The sequence below is a fragment of the Dendrobium catenatum genome, unplaced genomic scaffold (assembly GCF_001605985.2).
Source record: "Dendrobium catenatum unplaced genomic scaffold, ASM160598v2 fragScaff_scaffold_636, whole genome shotgun sequence".
NCBI lineage: Eukaryota > Viridiplantae > Streptophyta > Magnoliopsida > Asparagales > Orchidaceae > Dendrobium > Dendrobium catenatum.
The window spans coordinates 66,862-84,150 of NW_021319098.1; the positions used below are offsets into that span (position 1 = coordinate 66,862).

A 17,289-nucleotide genomic window follows, 5' to 3' on the forward strand; every position below is an offset into this window, starting at 1 on the left:
TTTATATATATGAGTTTTATGTAGAAAGTGAATAGTGATTAAACATGCATAAAATAATGAAAAATAACTATTACTAGTTTCTATAATATGTGATATGACAAGGGTTTTGTGGGTTGGTTTATATAATGGTAGGCATATAAATATGCATAATATGAACATACTAAATATACGATTTGAATTATGAATAAATAAGATAGGGGAGTTCAAAGTACCTAAATGAGGCACTGAAAGTGATATGATATGAAACATCGAAGAATGAATTGAAATGTGACACTACACAATACAAGATTTAACAAGATACAAGAACAAGATATACAAGATATGCAAGATAAGGGTTATAAGGTATATGACATGATATTGATTGACTAGTGAGATTGATTAACCGTTGAGATTGATTAACTAATGAGATTGATTGACTAATTGAATGATACAAAAAATATGTCTGATATGCAGCAAAATTGATATGAATAATTAATGTACGTACAACTAAAGACACATGATATATGACACATATGATAAGATTGATGCACTTGATATATAAATGACAAGAATTTATATGATAGATTAATGTTTATATGTATATGATTTATGGAATTTTTGTTTTTATTTTTTTGCATTGATTTTTGTTGTGGATTTTAGTCACTTGCTAGGCTTTTAAGTTCACTATGTAGTTTCTCTCATGTTTTCATGTAAGTGTAAGGAATCAGTGGAGTGAAGTTGATCTAGGTGTTAGGTTTAAGTTTTCTTTTTTTTTTTATTAATTCTTCATTTTGTGGTCATGATGTATTTAGTGATAGGTTATTTTGGTTAAATATCATGAGTATTCTATATTTTATTTTTTTAGTTATGGATCAATGCATAGATATTGGATGACTAGTTATATATTTATATTTTTTGTTGTTTATATTATTTTGATTAAATTAGTAAACTCTAATTAATAATTAAGAAGATAGAAAAAGATCAAATTCTTTCCAAATTTAGATTATGAGGCATCACACACGTAGTTAAGCCTAAGATTATGTCATGGTTCAATTAGAACCCATTGAAACAAATATGTTTCATTTGAGTCCAATAGCTAATAAATCAGTTCTAACTTTAGTTTCAACCTTGGGATCATTCAAATAGAATTGTTAGGGTTTGTTTATATTTTGTTAAAGCCATTAAAAATCATAGGAAAAATGTTAACCCAACTAATAGATAATAACTTTATTTTAGAATATTTTTATCATATGTCCATATTTTTATGGACTCGTAGTAATGCTCCTTTTAATTTTCAAATTTTATTAAGTGAGATATTTATTTTCAAATGCCTTTGTGGTTTGTTAAATCTATCTTTAATACAAATTGCATGCTCCGTCATGCTTTTCACCCATGAACATCCAACGGGTTTTTGGCTAAAAGAAGGGTCTATTGAGTCCTCGTGGGATTATAAGCCACTTGATTAAGATCAAGCAATGTGTTATTTATTTAAACAACCTAGGTCTTTAGACTATAGGGAAAATGAATGCAATTGAAGAGAAGTTGTTGTATCAAGTTTAAGCATATTGAATGGGTCGTGTCCTCTAACATTCAACCTCACCTTTGGACTATTCATTTAAATACCATCTAACTTCGACAAGCAGAGGTCAATGCAAGTATATAAAACATCCTTCTCCATCAAGAGGAGAAACTTTCCTCAATCATATAATTTGACTAATAACCTGCAATAAGTACTCTTCTCATATATGATGAGATCTTAGGGGTTAACCTAAGATTTAAATGTTTAACCTTTCCAAAGTAATTCGATCACCATTCATTATTGCAAAAACTTATTCAAAGATAAAATAAGGTTACTTTGATTAGTTTGTTAATTACGTCTACATTGATCTCTAGGAAGACCAAATTAATAACACATCCTCGTTGAGGTTAGGCCTTTTTGCACATGAGGCAATATGAGTAGAAGGGGATCACTCAAAATTACTCAAGGACACTTAAGCATGGTGCTTAAAGAAAGCAGTGCAAACACAAGGCTAATTCTTACTCGATTAAAGATAATGGTGATTATAACTTTCTAACAGTTAATCTAAGCCCATAAGATAGTTCCCTTTAGTTAAGGCAATGCAGATAATGGAAGGAGGCACTGCAAATGGTCTTTGAACACCACCTTGCTTGCACAAATTGTTATATTAGTTGGCAAGAAGAAGAAAACATATGTCTTAAGTCATGGAAGCTAATGATCTTCGCTAGTTGGATTAAAAATAAAGGTTAGAGATTTTCATCACTAAGATTAGCTAAATGAACTTAGAAAATTCTAAGGCTTGGGGATGCCTTGATTATAATAATCCAATTAACTTGATTCTTAATGTAGCTAGCATTAGTTTAACTCGGGTTATATACGCTTATTTTAAGCTTGGTCATGCTTGGTTGATTCATACGCACCCAAGGGAATAAATGAACTAAGAAAGGATCAATTTTGCCAATGTGTCATTCAAATCCATTTAGTAAGGTTAGTTTGACCACATTGACCTATCAATAGGGTGAGTGAGCTTGAGCAGCCCCTTTATCTCTTTTAGGTTCAATGAGCTCAATTTAAATCAAAGATAATGCCAAATTAAGCTAATACAATCTTTAATTTGAAAAGTAAAATCCCTTTGAGAAATTGTTAGGCTAACTTGAGTGTAACCTAGGTTAGCTTGGTGTTAAATAGGTCTATAATTCCTTAAATTCCTAATAAACCTAAATCCAACATATTGTGACTTATGGCATATTCAATTAAGACTTATTGAGCCCCAATTAGGGATTTGCGCTAGGTTAGGCTAGAACTTTAGGCAACTAAGGTTAAGCCCGGATTTAAACTAAGCCATGAAGACTAAGGGCTTTTTTAAGCCATAAGGATCCAAGTTTATCCTCACTTAGCATAAGCTAGTTTTTACTAAGCCAATATGAGTATGATTTGAGATTACCTACAGCTTGTGGTGATATTAGATTGATAAAACAAAAATCGGATCAAGGTCCTTTGAATCTCTTAAGATAGGTTATATCAATTTTAATCGGGCATTTTGTTAAATTAGAGTGACACTTGAAATAATTAAAAGTAATATTGATTATGTAAGCCTACAATTATGGTACATAAGTGCCTTTAAAGCAAGAAAATTACCTTATTAAACTTGACCAAATCACACTTTGAGTTTGGTTAAAAAGTCATGGGATTATATGGGCTTTTTTGGCATATTAGGTTAATGTTAGGATTAAGAGATTCAAGCTTAACTTATCTAATTACCATCTATAAATTATTTTGGTGTGTGTTTATAAGTGTGACACTGTGACCAAATGGGTGGTCAATAAAAAAAGAAGAAAAAATTGGAATTCAAAATCTATGGATATATTTTGAGATATGTGCAATACAAATTCTAAATGTATTGAACTCATCCCAAGATAAACCCAATAATTTTGAATCATATTCTAACAAAAATTTTGATAAGATATTCAAAGTCAATCAGGAGCTTATGTATGATCCTTCATATTACCATAAAATAAGTTATTTTTAAATTTTGTCAAAACCATTACCTAAACATAGCAAGGTTATAATTTATGCTTATTATATGTAAATTATAAAGTTCATCAAATTGTGTGTAGTCATTCAATTGATTATATATATATATATATATATATTCTGAGAAGGATTCAAACTTAAAGTCATTTAGTGTAATATCCAGTGAAGCAATACATAGTTGTACTTGTTTTGACCCGATTCAGTAAGGATAATCCATTGAAATTTTTACATTTATATTTCTCTCACTCAATATCAACAAAATAGGTAAAACAATAAAATAGTACAGTACAAAGAGCATTAAATTAACTAATAATCCCGTAAACCAGAATAGGCACAAATTCAATGAAATAGTGACCAACCATGTCATAGTAGTACTTATTCAATCAGTAAAAAAATCATATGAATCGGTACGATAAAAGTCAGGATAAAATTAATATAATCACATCAATGCACTAAAATCGTATGCAAGATTATATGCCATATCCAATCATTTTATATTAGTATCAGTTGAGTATATTAGTCACATGTTCAGTGTATCCATTATATCATATAATTGATATTAATGAATTAGTAAAAAATAATGGTATCAATGAATCAGCATTAACATAAGTGAATTAGTAACAGTATCGTTGAAAATTGTAACAATAGAGAAGTACAATGACAGTAATAGTAGAGCAATACAGTAATATTAATAGTAAATACGCACAATAATAAATCAATGCAATAACAGTGAGGTCGAACAGTAATAATGAATCAATAACATTTATTCTAATAATCACACTAAACAAGTAAAGAGTTTGGCTTGCACGATGTTTTTCTCTAGTTGTCAATATCAGTAGTCAGTAACCTTTGGCTCAATAAACAGAGTCGTCACTCTCTATCCGTCGGCACAGTTATAACTCATTATAACTTAGCATATGTGTATCAATTAATCAGTAGAGGATAACACCGAACTACAATATTTAAAGGAAAGTCTGTCGGCTAACCATCCTATACAGGTTAGTTAGTCTTCAATCAACATTAGTAAAACTATCTTTTTACTTATTTTCACCTATTTTAGTATCACAGTATTGACACATCAATAGCGACGAACTATCACACATTCACATATAAGGTTCATTCATAATGTTTGTATTACTAATATGCTTAAATAAAATACCTATTGAGAAAAAATTCATTGTTTCAAAACATAACCAAATTATCAAAGATTATACACAATATCATTTTAAGACTTCAAACATACTACAACACTATTTTTTAGAGTCCAAATTATTTTTTATTCAATAAAAATTTCACAAATCATAACACCGAAGAGAACATTTTAAGAAATATTCAAAATGTTTAAAATCTCAATCTCTATGACATATAAAAAGTTACATAGTGAAAAATTTGACAATGTAAAGTTATCCTCATTTTTTTTAATGAAAATAACAATTAAAAACTGATATAATAATAAGTAGACATTCCTTGATTTGGACAACTTCCTCAACCTGGCTAACATTTAAAAATAATCCGAAACAGTTGAAAATTAGGTTTCTCTCTCTAAAGCCCGTCTATTTCTCTCTCTAGTTTCGACTACCACCCATTGAAATAAATTGAACAATGGTTTTTCAAATATATTTAAAGTGTTGTTGGTGGTTTAGTGATGCGGTGCTACTATCTAACACTGTGGTGCTAGTTTATTTTCCAAAAATACAAGAATATAATACTAAAATGTCACTATTCGGCGTCTGGTACTGTAGCATCACTATAATGCTCGAATACCTAATATTGTGGCGCTCAAATAATATTATTTTTCAAATTTTGCCAAAACTCACTCTAGACCCTTGAGACACATTCTAGTACACATGCAATCTTTTTCAAGCATTAAAACACTTCCAAACACATGCAAATGTGTTCAAAACACAAAATTTTAAATCTTTATTTTTTACACTTTCGAGCTATTACGCTAGCATTGAGAGTCATAAGTATCTGAATTCTGATATTTGATTTTGACCGGGAGATATAAGGGCTTGAGAGAGATTTATTATTTTCTATTTTGATATATGGAATGATAGCTTATTTTCTTTACGTACATTATTATTTAATTCTATCTAATACAATTAAGTATAATTAACTGATTTTAAAACTCAATTAAGTATATAATGAGTTAATTATTGAAAGTTTAGATTGATGAGTATTACTTATTAAGCTACGTTAGTTCACACATATTCTGCATTTTTTTTTAGGTTAGAAAAAGAGAAAGAGTTGATTGAATAGCTATTATCCTAAGTTTTGATCTAAGTCTATGTGTTTTCTAATTTTATAATTTTGTACAATTAATGCTAATTCTTTATTTGTTCTATTATGGCATCTAACACTGGAGTGTATAATTATTACATATAAATTTTGATGATAAATAAAAAGAAAAGAAATTTATAAATGAGTTTGTTTTATGTTCAATTGGAAACTAATTAATATCTCCATGGTTTATTTTAAATTAAAAAATATAAAAAAAATCTCAAAAACCTTGATCATGAGTTTGACCAGTCACAATCCAGCATGATATACCATATTTTGTGACTCATATTGAATTAGGTTGTGACACTTAGGCCGAGACGACTGAATTACGTCGATCTGCATAATTCTACCGATTTCTCGCAAAACCCATATAATGCCACTCAGGTTTTCTATCATTTGCACCATATTTGAAACAACACCCTAAACGCCCTTAGGATCCCCCAGATACACAATAGCATCATTGATTGATCTTCAAGCGATCAAACTTGTTTAGACGGCAATAAGCATTCCGGATCGCAACTCTAACTCTAACAGGAAATTATTGGGTCAGGTCACCGGACGTGTTCGGAGCCCAATAAGCATTCCGGTACTCAGTACTTCACAGTATTGAGCTCAGTACTGCTCAGTACTGTGAATACCAAACGTAAGCTGTGTCCAATGACTTGACCCGATAATTTCCCAACTCTAACATATCCAGCTCAAAACAACGGCACTATTTCGGCATAAATAAGGAGAACTCGCTTGCAAGACTAAGGGAACTAAATGATGCTGCAGCTATTAATGGCAGTGAAAAAGAATGTAACAATGCACCAAAACAGGGGAAGAGCAATATCTTGATAAATAAGAAATTTATTCAAAATTCTATCTTTCTTTTAGATTTTGAAGTTAAAAGCCTATATGTAGTTTACAACAGCACTGTTACAGGAAGTTCCTTCGCAACTCTTGAGTCCTTAAAAGTGGTTCTGCTACTGCCTTTCCAGCACAATCAATCTACGGTCGAGACTTGCAGCTTGCTTTCAGGTGATCCCTCGTTAAAGACTCAAAAGTCGTAGCTTCAGGAACCTACAAAACAAAAAAAGAGTAGCAGTTTTAGGATTAATAATGCCTCAACTCAAAAATTCAAAAAAAAAAAAAAAAAAAGCAGTTGTCAAGATCATACGATGAAGTAGGGAGGAAAATAAACACTGATAAATAGAACATTATCATCATCATTATTATCATTAGCCTTACCTGTCCACTATTTATGATTACTCATTCTCAAGTCATTTTTATTTGGTATTGTATACAACAACAACAACAACAAGCTTTTATTCCACTATGTGGGGTCGGCTACATGAATCTTTTTTTCCATTGTGTCCTATTAAAAATCAAATTCTCGTTTAAATCGAATAAAGAAAGATCATTCCTAATATTTTCTAATCAAGTTTTTTTAGGCCTGTCTCTATCTTTCTTAACATAGTCAAATTTAATACATCTACTTTCCTAATCGGGTCATCGGAAGGCTGTCGTTTTATGTGACCAAACCATCTAAGGCGACTCTCTCTAATCTTATCTTCTACTGGGGCTACTCCAATCTTATTTGGTATTGTATGAGGTATTAAATTTATTCTTCATAATTTTTTTCAAAATTTTCATTTAGCCTAACTCCTTTTAACTTCGTGCAATCAATGCACAACACCGCCTTTGCCTCTTATATATGAAAGGACGACTCTATGGCATCGCATACTTGTCTCCTTCAGCCACCAAACTCTTATTTCTCCTCTGACTGAGAGTGGTCGCAAACTATTTTCCTCTCTTTCTTTTCTCACTCTCTGTCCTTCCTCCATCACAGCCATCTTCCTTGATTAAGCAAACAGGGATCATGAGCTTCTCCTTCCCACTAATTCTCAATCACAATTGCCACAAATCCTTTTCACCCTTCAATTGAGGAATACAAACTATAATCCTTCTCTTCTCCACCCTCTCCTTTCTTTCTTTGAAATTTTGTCATTTAATCTTCTCTGCTCAAACTAGTAAAGGTAACGAGTCTTCTTAATTTTGTAGTAGATTAATTATTTCTTTGATCATCAACTGTTCAGTAGATTAGCTTTGTATAGATCTTAGCTAGATTCATGAAATTGTCTGTGTTTTAAGATAATAGATTTATAGTAGATATAATTTATATTGTAGATTTAGTTTTGTAATAATAATTAACCTAAGTTGGTTATTGGGTAAACTATGTTGGCTGAAGTGCACCTATCTTAATTAAATATGCATTTTTAATGCTTATTTAAAAATGCTTATTTTTGTGCATGTATGATTAATTTCTAGTTAATATTATTTAAGTGTTTTTGAGTTGAAATTCGTCTATAATTGATCCCAAAGGGTATTAGTGGAGTTTTGAACTTTTGAACTAAACATCTTGAGTAAGTAATTTATTTATTAAAATATAAACATATCCATCATTGATTAGGACATTATCCTTGATACTTATACTGGGTTGTTAGATATTTTGTACGTTGTCAATCATGCCTTTAATCCTTAATTATTTATCATCTACATGTTCATAGATCTCTTATAATATACAGAATAAAATATCAAATAAAATAAATAATTATCTTAATTTATTGCAGTATATTCATGAATATGAATAGATTCATAAAACAGCAAGATCTATGGGGCATAAGCACATATTATTACACTATGGGGATTATGTATGCATTACAATAAAGTGATGGGGATGAAGTATAATTACCCCAATTTTATAATTATGGTAAATGATCACTCAAATTTTTGGGGTGATAATAATAAAAACTATGTTTTAATTTATATCTATCCTATATAGTTTGTGCATTCAATATGCAAAACATTACCTACCACAACCTCAAAGTCTTATTATAATTTTTTTAAAAGCTAGTAACTATTGCATTAGCATTTTCTTTGTATTTCAACATAATTGCTTATATAATGTTGAGGTTTGTTACCATACAAAGTCTTTAGAGATTTATAGGATTCGCATATGACTCTCAGCAAGTGGATTTTTACAATCCCATCGACAATGCTAGTTTTGTTATTCAACTGATTACAATTCCAATTCCAGAGTCGCCCACTATCAGATGACTATTAGGTCATAACTAGCAATAGCACTTCTCGCCCAACCTTCTCAATGAAATAATTGGTAAGATATTTTTTGAATTAAATATTTAACTCCCTCCCTCAACACATACTTCACTAAGGGGCTGCTCCCTCTTTAGTAATATAACAAATTATTTCTTCTAGAAACATGCTTCAATAATGGTCTGGGTTTGCTCTACTATAAAATGCTACAAAGTAGCATTCAGGGGACAAATAATCCCAATGTAATTGCATTTAGGCTAGGAAATTTCAAGGATGCAATATAATTGTAATTCAGAAAGTTGTGCATGCATAAACAACTAAAATACAACAATAATAAGTCTTTATCCCACTATATGGGGCCAACTATATGAATTATTTTTCTCCATTATGCCCAATTAAGAGTAAAATAAATATTTAAATCTAATAAAGAAATATCATTTTTTATACTTTCTAACAAAGACCTTTTAGATCTAAATCTACCTTTCTTAACATAGATTAAATATAATATATCTACTCTCCTAATAGGGTCATTGGTAAGCTGTATTTTATGTGATCTAACCATCTAAATTGACTCTCTAATTTTATTCACCATTGGAACTACTCCAACCTTTCCACATATACACTCACTTTGCATTGTCTTTAAGTGAAAGCAACTCATCCACCTGAGCATCCTCATCTCTGCAACACTTAACTTAATTTTATACTTCTCTTTTAATGGCCAGCATTCTGCGTCATAAAGCATTACGACCCTCTTATAAAATTCTCTTTAGTTTGAGGATACTTTTCTATCACACAATAGACCCGATGCATTCCTCCACTTCATCCATTCAACTTGAATTCTATTAATAATATCCCCACCTTTTTCGGCACTACTTTGAACAATAAACCTGAGATATATAAAACCTGCACACTTTTTAATGACTTAATCACCCAATATCACAATCCCACCACTAGATTTATTACTACGAAAATTATACTCCATGTATTCGATTTTAGATCTACTCTAATAGAAACCTTTAGACTCCAAGGTTGACCTCTATAATTCAAGTTTTTCATCAACTCCCTATCTAGTCTTATCAACAAAAACATCATCAACAAAAAGCAATCTAAATCACTTATAGCATGAAAAAAAAAATCATCAACAAAAAGCATATACCAAGGTACATCCTCTTGCAAATGCACAAACAACTAAAATAGCACAGTAAAAATAAATAAATAAAAAAAGTATTGGACAAGATAAGCATTTTCTAAGCAATGATGAATAAATAACTTAAGATGGGTTATTGTATGACTTATTGAGCACAAACATCTACAAACCTGCAGGTTTATTTTTCCAAGCCCACTCTTGTGAGACCTGAATCCCCTGGACAGAATGTAAAACAGTATTAGCTTAAAGGTTATATAACTAGAATTTACTTACGTGAAAATTCGTAAGATTAATAAGAGGAATTTTAGCATTTTGGTAGAATCAATTACAGAACCAGCTCCATGTAGCTGTGGATTGCTGATATCCTGGACAAAAGAATAGAGCATTTTTGTGAGGAGAAAACAAAGGTGTACAAAAAGGTATGTTTATCACATTAGATGTCCATTGTTAAGTACAAGCGGGCGGGTTTAATAAAAACTAAGCTATTTATGCATGTTAACAATGAAAACTGTGCTTACTAAATGATGTAAAAGATCTTTCAAGTTATCTATCAACAGAATGGCAAGAGAATTATCATAGAGGAATAAGAAAGAAATATGAGGTACGCCTTTAAACTAGACGACGACAACAACAACATCAAGCTTTTATCCTAATATTTGGAGTCAAGCCTTTTTCTCTATTGTGTCTATTATAAGTCAAATTATCATTTAAATCTAATAATAAAATGTCATTTCTAGTACTGTCAAATAAATTCTTTTTTGGTCTATCTCTACCTTTCTTAAGATAGGCTGGATCTAATACATCTATTCTTCTAACCAGGTCATCGGAAGGCCGACATTTTATGTGACCAAAGCATCAACGTGATTCTGTCTAATCTAATTAGCCACTTAAGTTACTCCAAACTTTTCATATATATACTGGTTTCACATGCCTTCCAGACTCGGAAACCACAAATTCACCAAAAATTAGTCAATTAGGCAGCTATATCTTGAAATAATCTCGTAAAAATGTATGATTCATTCATCTCAATTAACAGAAAAAAACTTCCTCTAGAAGACCCCATCCCGTGGCCACTTCTTTTCAAGTCATTGTCTCTTCTTATACTAAAATACTTGATACTACAGGGATATAAGCATGATGATTACGTGATTATGAAATGATACTCTAGCCCTAACGATCATGCTCCCACTGTAAACAAGATATTCATGACGAAGAGAATGAGGAAATCCAACAATAGGAAAATAAGATCATTTTTTTCCTGACAGCTTCAGATAAAAATTCTCATCTTATGCAATAAATATTTACTCTCATCAAAATGCACAACGAAAGAACTAATCCATTATCCATATCATCATATAACATCCATTTAAACCAAGAGATAGCAAGATAAAAATATACTAAGTTCAAATTCTTTTGCAAGGTTGGCAAAAGGGCACAATAAGAGTTATCATTATAAACTTTTGGCAATATCATTCATTCATCTGTTAAGGTTAATAAAGATGAAAAAAATGTACAACGGGCTATCAAAACTTGACATCAATCACTTCATCTATATGGTCTAAAACTTTAAATTCCTAGTCAAGACAACAGGTCAATAGGTACTACTCTTAGAAAGCGGTGGCACAATCCACTTTGTTCAAGTCTAATGGATTTAACATTCCTACTTGAAACAATACACAACATTTGTTTCAATATGATTGCAGCAAATAGAAGTCAAAAGTCTTTCACCATGTATTTTAAACAAAATATAAAAACTCCTAAAAATGAGAATGGGAGAGTACAAAACGGGAAATTTTATAACTAAATTTTATTCTGTGGTTTTGTGTAAGAAAGGATAAGAAGTTGATCATAAATAGGAGGAGAAATCACTATCAAGAAAATAAACAAATTTGGAAACCTGTCTTTATTTCTAGAATCCATAAATAACTAGACAACTTAAATAAAATATTGGTGTCCATGTATTGTTCAATTGCTATTTATACAAAGTTATTATCCACATATTATTAGATTTTTGTAGATGTAAAGTTGGTGTCCACGAATTATTGGGTTGTTGTTGTGGCCATAGATTCACAATTAGTATAAGCTGACATGCCCAACTTATTTGTTAGATTATCAAATTCTTTATGGGTAAAACTTTAGTAAGGGTATATGTAATTTGGGATTTTGTTGGAACATAATTTAGTTTAGCTCATTTAATTGTTTTTTCAAAGATAAACTGTAGTTTTATCCCAATGTGTTTAGTCTTGTCATGATGGAGAGAATTTTTTGCAATATTTATGACAGCCTAACTGTCACAAAACACTATTAACAGTTTTCTCACTTGAAAGTTTAATTCTTATAACAATAAACATATCCTTTCAGGCTTTCACAAATACTAAGTATCAATGCTCTCTATTCACCTTCAACATAGCTTCTTGAAACCACATATTGTTTCTAGCTTCTTCATGTAACTCGATTTCTATATACATAAGTACAATAGCTACACATGTATCTTCGGTCTTACATGTCTTCAACCCAATCAAAATATATGAAAATGTTAATTTCCATGTTGGAAGGACTTCTATAAATAGACATTTTCCAGTTGACTTCCATGGATCTTCGCTTCGGTCTTACATGTCTTCAACCCAATCAAGTTAGGCTTTTAAATTTATCCATCATCCCATCCATTTTATATTTGAATATAATGATCCATTTGCATCTAACCGATTCTTTTCTTGGTGAAAGATCAAAAAGATCAAAAAATTCTCATGTACCAATCTTTTTACGGCCTAGATTTCATCCATAAAGTTTTCATCCACTCGTGAAACAAGGGAGTGTTGCAAGCTCCATGACTAAGTTTCGAATATATATTTTATCCATAAAAATGACATAAGCACAAAATATAGGTGAAAACCCTTTATATGCCATGAAATTATAGATTAAGTACTTAGACAAGAATCATCATTTATGGATTAAGTTCACTAGTTTTTTTTTTTTTTTCACTAGTTTGTATTTAATTGGTCCTTGAACCAGGTTTAGGTTCATTGGAGATATATTAATTCCTCCCCTAGGATTTTCTTTTCCCTTCTTATATATACACGATGTTCATTCCACTTGCGTAGGATGTATTGACAAGGAGATGTGATAGTTTGCAGTTCTAGTACGACTTTAGTAGTTGGATGGACTGATTAGGTACTAAGGAAGTTTGCCATTCTTATGCATCATCAATAGCTTGAATGATGGGCAATGAAAAAAATTCAAAATAAATTTCATCCTTAAAATTCTTATTCTTAAATTTAGTCATCCTAAATTTGAGCTTTGAAGTAATAATATAAGTGGTCAAGCAAGCATAAATTTTTCAATGACTCAGGAATGCATTTGAACCATTTTAATTTGGGGAGTATCTAATAAAGATACCCTTGATAGATTTTAGGTCAAATTTACTCTGGCACTGACAATGAATGTGAATGAAGACTAAATCAAAGACTTTTGTAGAAATAAAAGTAATGATTTTGCCTTTGCGAAATGAATAGAAAAGGGTTTGAAATTTAAGTACCCTTGAAGCATTTTATTAATGAGATATATAATTGTCAAGATAACTTCTCCTTAGAGCAATGAGGAACAATTCAAACCACCTCTAAGAGGTGTCTATTTTTCTTTTTAACAATCCCAATTTGATGAGGTGTGCCAACACAGGAGTTTGCGCGAATATATGAAAAAATTAAAGAAATAAATTTAATGTCTCTTTAGCATCATGAATTTCTAGAATTTATATTTTGGACTGAAATTGAGCGTGGATCAAGTTGAAATATCTAAAAATCTTTCCTACAACAACAACATCAAGTCTTTGTCCCACTACGTGGGGTTGGTAATATGAATCTTTTTTTGCCATTGTGTCATGTTAAAAGTCAAGTTCTCATTTAAATCTAATAAAGAAAGATCATTTCTAATATTTTCTAACCAAGTCTTTTTAGGTTTAACTCTACCTTTCTTAACATAAGACAAATCTAATACCTTAACTTTCCTGATCGGGTTTTTTTTATCTAAAAATCTTTCCTACTTGGCGTGTTTCTTTCATGTAGGAAACTCAAATGAAATGAGCATATCATTAATAGAGATAAAATATCCAACTCCAGTGATATTTTTACTATAGATGAACCACACATATCATTATGGACTAAAGCAAAAAGTTGGGAAGGTTTATAGGCTCAAATATGATAAGAACTACAAGTTGTTCGCCTGATGAATATTTTAATACTAAAAGTCTTTGAATTTTTGTTGGTGAATAGAAAATGAATTATTTTTTATGGTAACTAAATTGGGTGTCCTAAGAAATGGTGTCAAAGTCAATTATCAATACCATTATTTGAAGCATGTTAGGAACATGAAGGAGGAGCTTTGTGAAAACACAACCCACGTTTGACCCCGTGTCTTACTCGAGGTTTAAATCTTTTGTAGGTAGAGTCATGAATGTATTTTTATAAAGTTCAAAACTTAAAAGTAACTAACTAAATGAGAAATTAGCACCACAATTTTTGTCTCTAATGAGTTTGTTGATTGATAATAATTTGTAAACTAGGGTAGGAACTAGAAGCATACAATCAAGTGCCATATCTTTTGAAAAAAATGAAAAGCCTATTCAAATCACTTTTTATGGTGACTCATCTGCAATTTGAACGTTATAATTTTCATGAAATGGGCTATAATTGTGAAAGAAATTTGTCTCCTACCATATGATATAACATTTTGAGTTTACTATTCAAGTAGACATTTTCATATTTGCAAATATAGTATACGAGAAATTACAATTTTAAGAAACTACGCTTATTCTAGTGATATTCTGGAATAAGCTTCAATTTGGATAATAGTTCGCTGTCTTCGCTTTGTTGTATGTTTGACTGAAACAGGAAGGAGAGTAGCAATGACTTATTTTTGTTATTGATTCTCTTCAAAAAAATTCAATCAAGTGTTTTGTTAAGGATTTTACATATTTTGAATTTTAATTTCCCATTTTGAGGTTGATTTCCAGAGTTGGAGTTGGGACTTCTTGGCCACTAACTTCATGTTAACTGCTGCCGTTTTCTTTCAAAGATGTTCCATAACATATATGTTTGCCACTCTTGCTAGACAAAGACTATCTTTTAGCATCACTGAAGAAGGCTTGTATGAGACTCCATGTTGAAATATCCATCAGCCTCACAAGAAGTAAAATCTTAATGTCTTTGATACCATCTTGAAAATGAAAATAAGGAAATAGTTAAAAATGGGAGATTTTTAAAACTGAAATTTATTCCTTTTTTGGGTTTAAAAAATGAAGATAAGAAGAAGGCATACATAAATAGATGAGAAATAACTAACATGAAAATAAATAAAAAAAATCTGAAAACTAATCTTTAATTATGGAATCCAAAATTAACTGTAAATGAAATTTTGATATCCCTTTTTTTATTTTGAAATTTTGATACCCACGGCTTAATGAATTGTTGTAGATTAAAACATATCCACACATTATTAGATTATTACTATGAAAAACTGTTGTTAATAGATTATTATATAGATAGAAAGTTATTGTCCATGGATTGTTAGGTTATTGTAGATGGAAAGGTGTAGACCACAAAATCAAAATTATTTTAAGAAAAACAATAGTTCTCTGGCCATTAAACATTCCCTTTAACCTCCTTCAATGTCAGCAGCAGCACAGCTTTGCAACATGGGTACCATGCCATTATACAAAACATGCATAGTGTCCACTCAGCACAGCTTCTTTGATTTCAAGCAGTTTTTCTCAAATTAAACTTGATGAACATTGTAAACAGCAAACAAACAATTTATTGCATTCATACAATAATTTGGCATATCAAAGAAAAGTAATTGCATCAGATCATAATTCACCTGAACAGTTTGATGACTAGCCGCACCAGATGCCTGATGATACTGAAGATGAAAGGCAATAAAATTTAGTCCAACAAAAATTGTTGACTCCTAAACAAGAAGAAATATGCAAGCCAAATTTTACTGACAACTAAAGAAGGCTGAAGGATCTGCAATTGAGTTTGCTGTCTTGGCTGAATTTGAGGCTGTACTTGTGTCTGAGCCACTTGTTGGACAGACTGGACCGGTGTCTGAACCTGCATCTGTGATGCAGTTTCAGAGGGAGATTTAAGTTGTGGAGCAGAAATTTTCTGTTGCTGAAGCAGTAGCTGCTGCTGCTGCAGTAATAGCAACTTTTGCTGTTGTTGTTGCTCAAAAACTGTTAACTCTTCTGGTTTCTCCCACTGTGAACCAAAACTTATTAATCACTTGCAGATAATACACAAGGTAAAAAAAAAAACAATATCATAGTAAAGGTAAGCAAAGCAGAAAACTTACTAATCACCAAGAGAAAATAAATTTACCTTACTTTCACGAGTGACACTATTGTAGTAATATTTAAATCCTTCAGGAGAAGTATGCTCTGTCCAGTTGCAAGTTGAAGTAACTGCTCCAGAAGGTGCGCTTAAAGCATGTAATGGGGCTGCAGATATTGTCGATGGGATAGCAGTACCATGCATACTAGCAGGAGTAGTTGTAGTGGCTGGTGGGCCGGACCATGGCGACTGTTCAGGCATTTTACAACAGAAAATCTCTTAATAGTAAAATAATCTAAAAGAGCTCTGTTCTACCAACTAAAGGGGAATGTAGGCATTCATAACAAAGATGTAATGATAGGTGAAAAAGCCTACTAAAATATGCAGCATGCTTCTACTTAAAACATAGATAATTATTAAAACTTAAGGATTCAGACAGCCAAAGTGATGAGGACATCGACAGACGCTACCGACATGTTTATCGCCGGCGAAACCGCAGATCGACGGCCACGATTCAGCGTCTCTACTTTTGATCTAGATGACATGATGTATTTTATTATTATTGTATTGTTTGATTTACTGTTTTCCCATTTTACCCCTGTGGGGAGTTATGTTTCTTTGTAGCCCAGAGGACAATTTAGTCTTTTTCACTTTTTATGAGTCAAGACCTATATATAGTGGTCTCTTGTATCATTTTGAGTTTAATGAATATTTGAATGAAATTGTGTTTTATCTTCTTCTTCTTCTTGCATGAAAGCTAGAGAAGGGTGAGAGCTCAAGGGGAGCAAATCGCAAGGCCCACCAGTCGTTGGAAGAGTCCTCGACTCGTGGTTTTCTTCTTTTATTTTATTTGTTTCCTCATCTCCACATCCTCCCTCACCCTACCCGACGGCATCCATAGCATCACC

The 17,289-nt window shown here is 31.3% G+C and overlaps 1 protein-coding gene across 5 annotated transcripts in view; it reads right to left on the reverse strand.

Annotated features, from left to right (window-relative positions):
- Positions 1-6,566: 6,566 nt before the first annotated feature.
- Positions 6,567-17,289, reverse strand: part of LOC110110293 (flowering time control protein FCA-like) — a 51,796-nt gene continuing 41,073 nt past the window's right edge. For 3 of the 5 annotated variants that reach the window (XM_020841691.2, XM_020841692.2, XM_028695432.1), the window contains 6 exons: positions 16,430-16,630; positions 16,055-16,309; positions 15,927-15,968; positions 10,385-10,420; positions 10,226-10,271; positions 6,567-6,874 (listed from right to left, as the gene is read on the reverse strand). In XM_020841691.2, the coding sequence (XP_020697350.1) occupies positions 6,867-6,874; positions 10,226-10,271; positions 10,385-10,420; positions 15,927-15,968; positions 16,055-16,309; positions 16,430-16,630 (588 nt within the window). In that variant the 3' untranslated portion in view covers positions 6,567-6,866. The remainder of the gene's footprint in view (positions 6,875-10,225; positions 10,272-10,384; positions 10,421-15,926; positions 15,969-16,054; positions 16,310-16,429; positions 16,631-17,289) is intronic. The other 2 variants (XM_020841693.2, XM_020841694.2) reach the window with 2 other exon arrangements.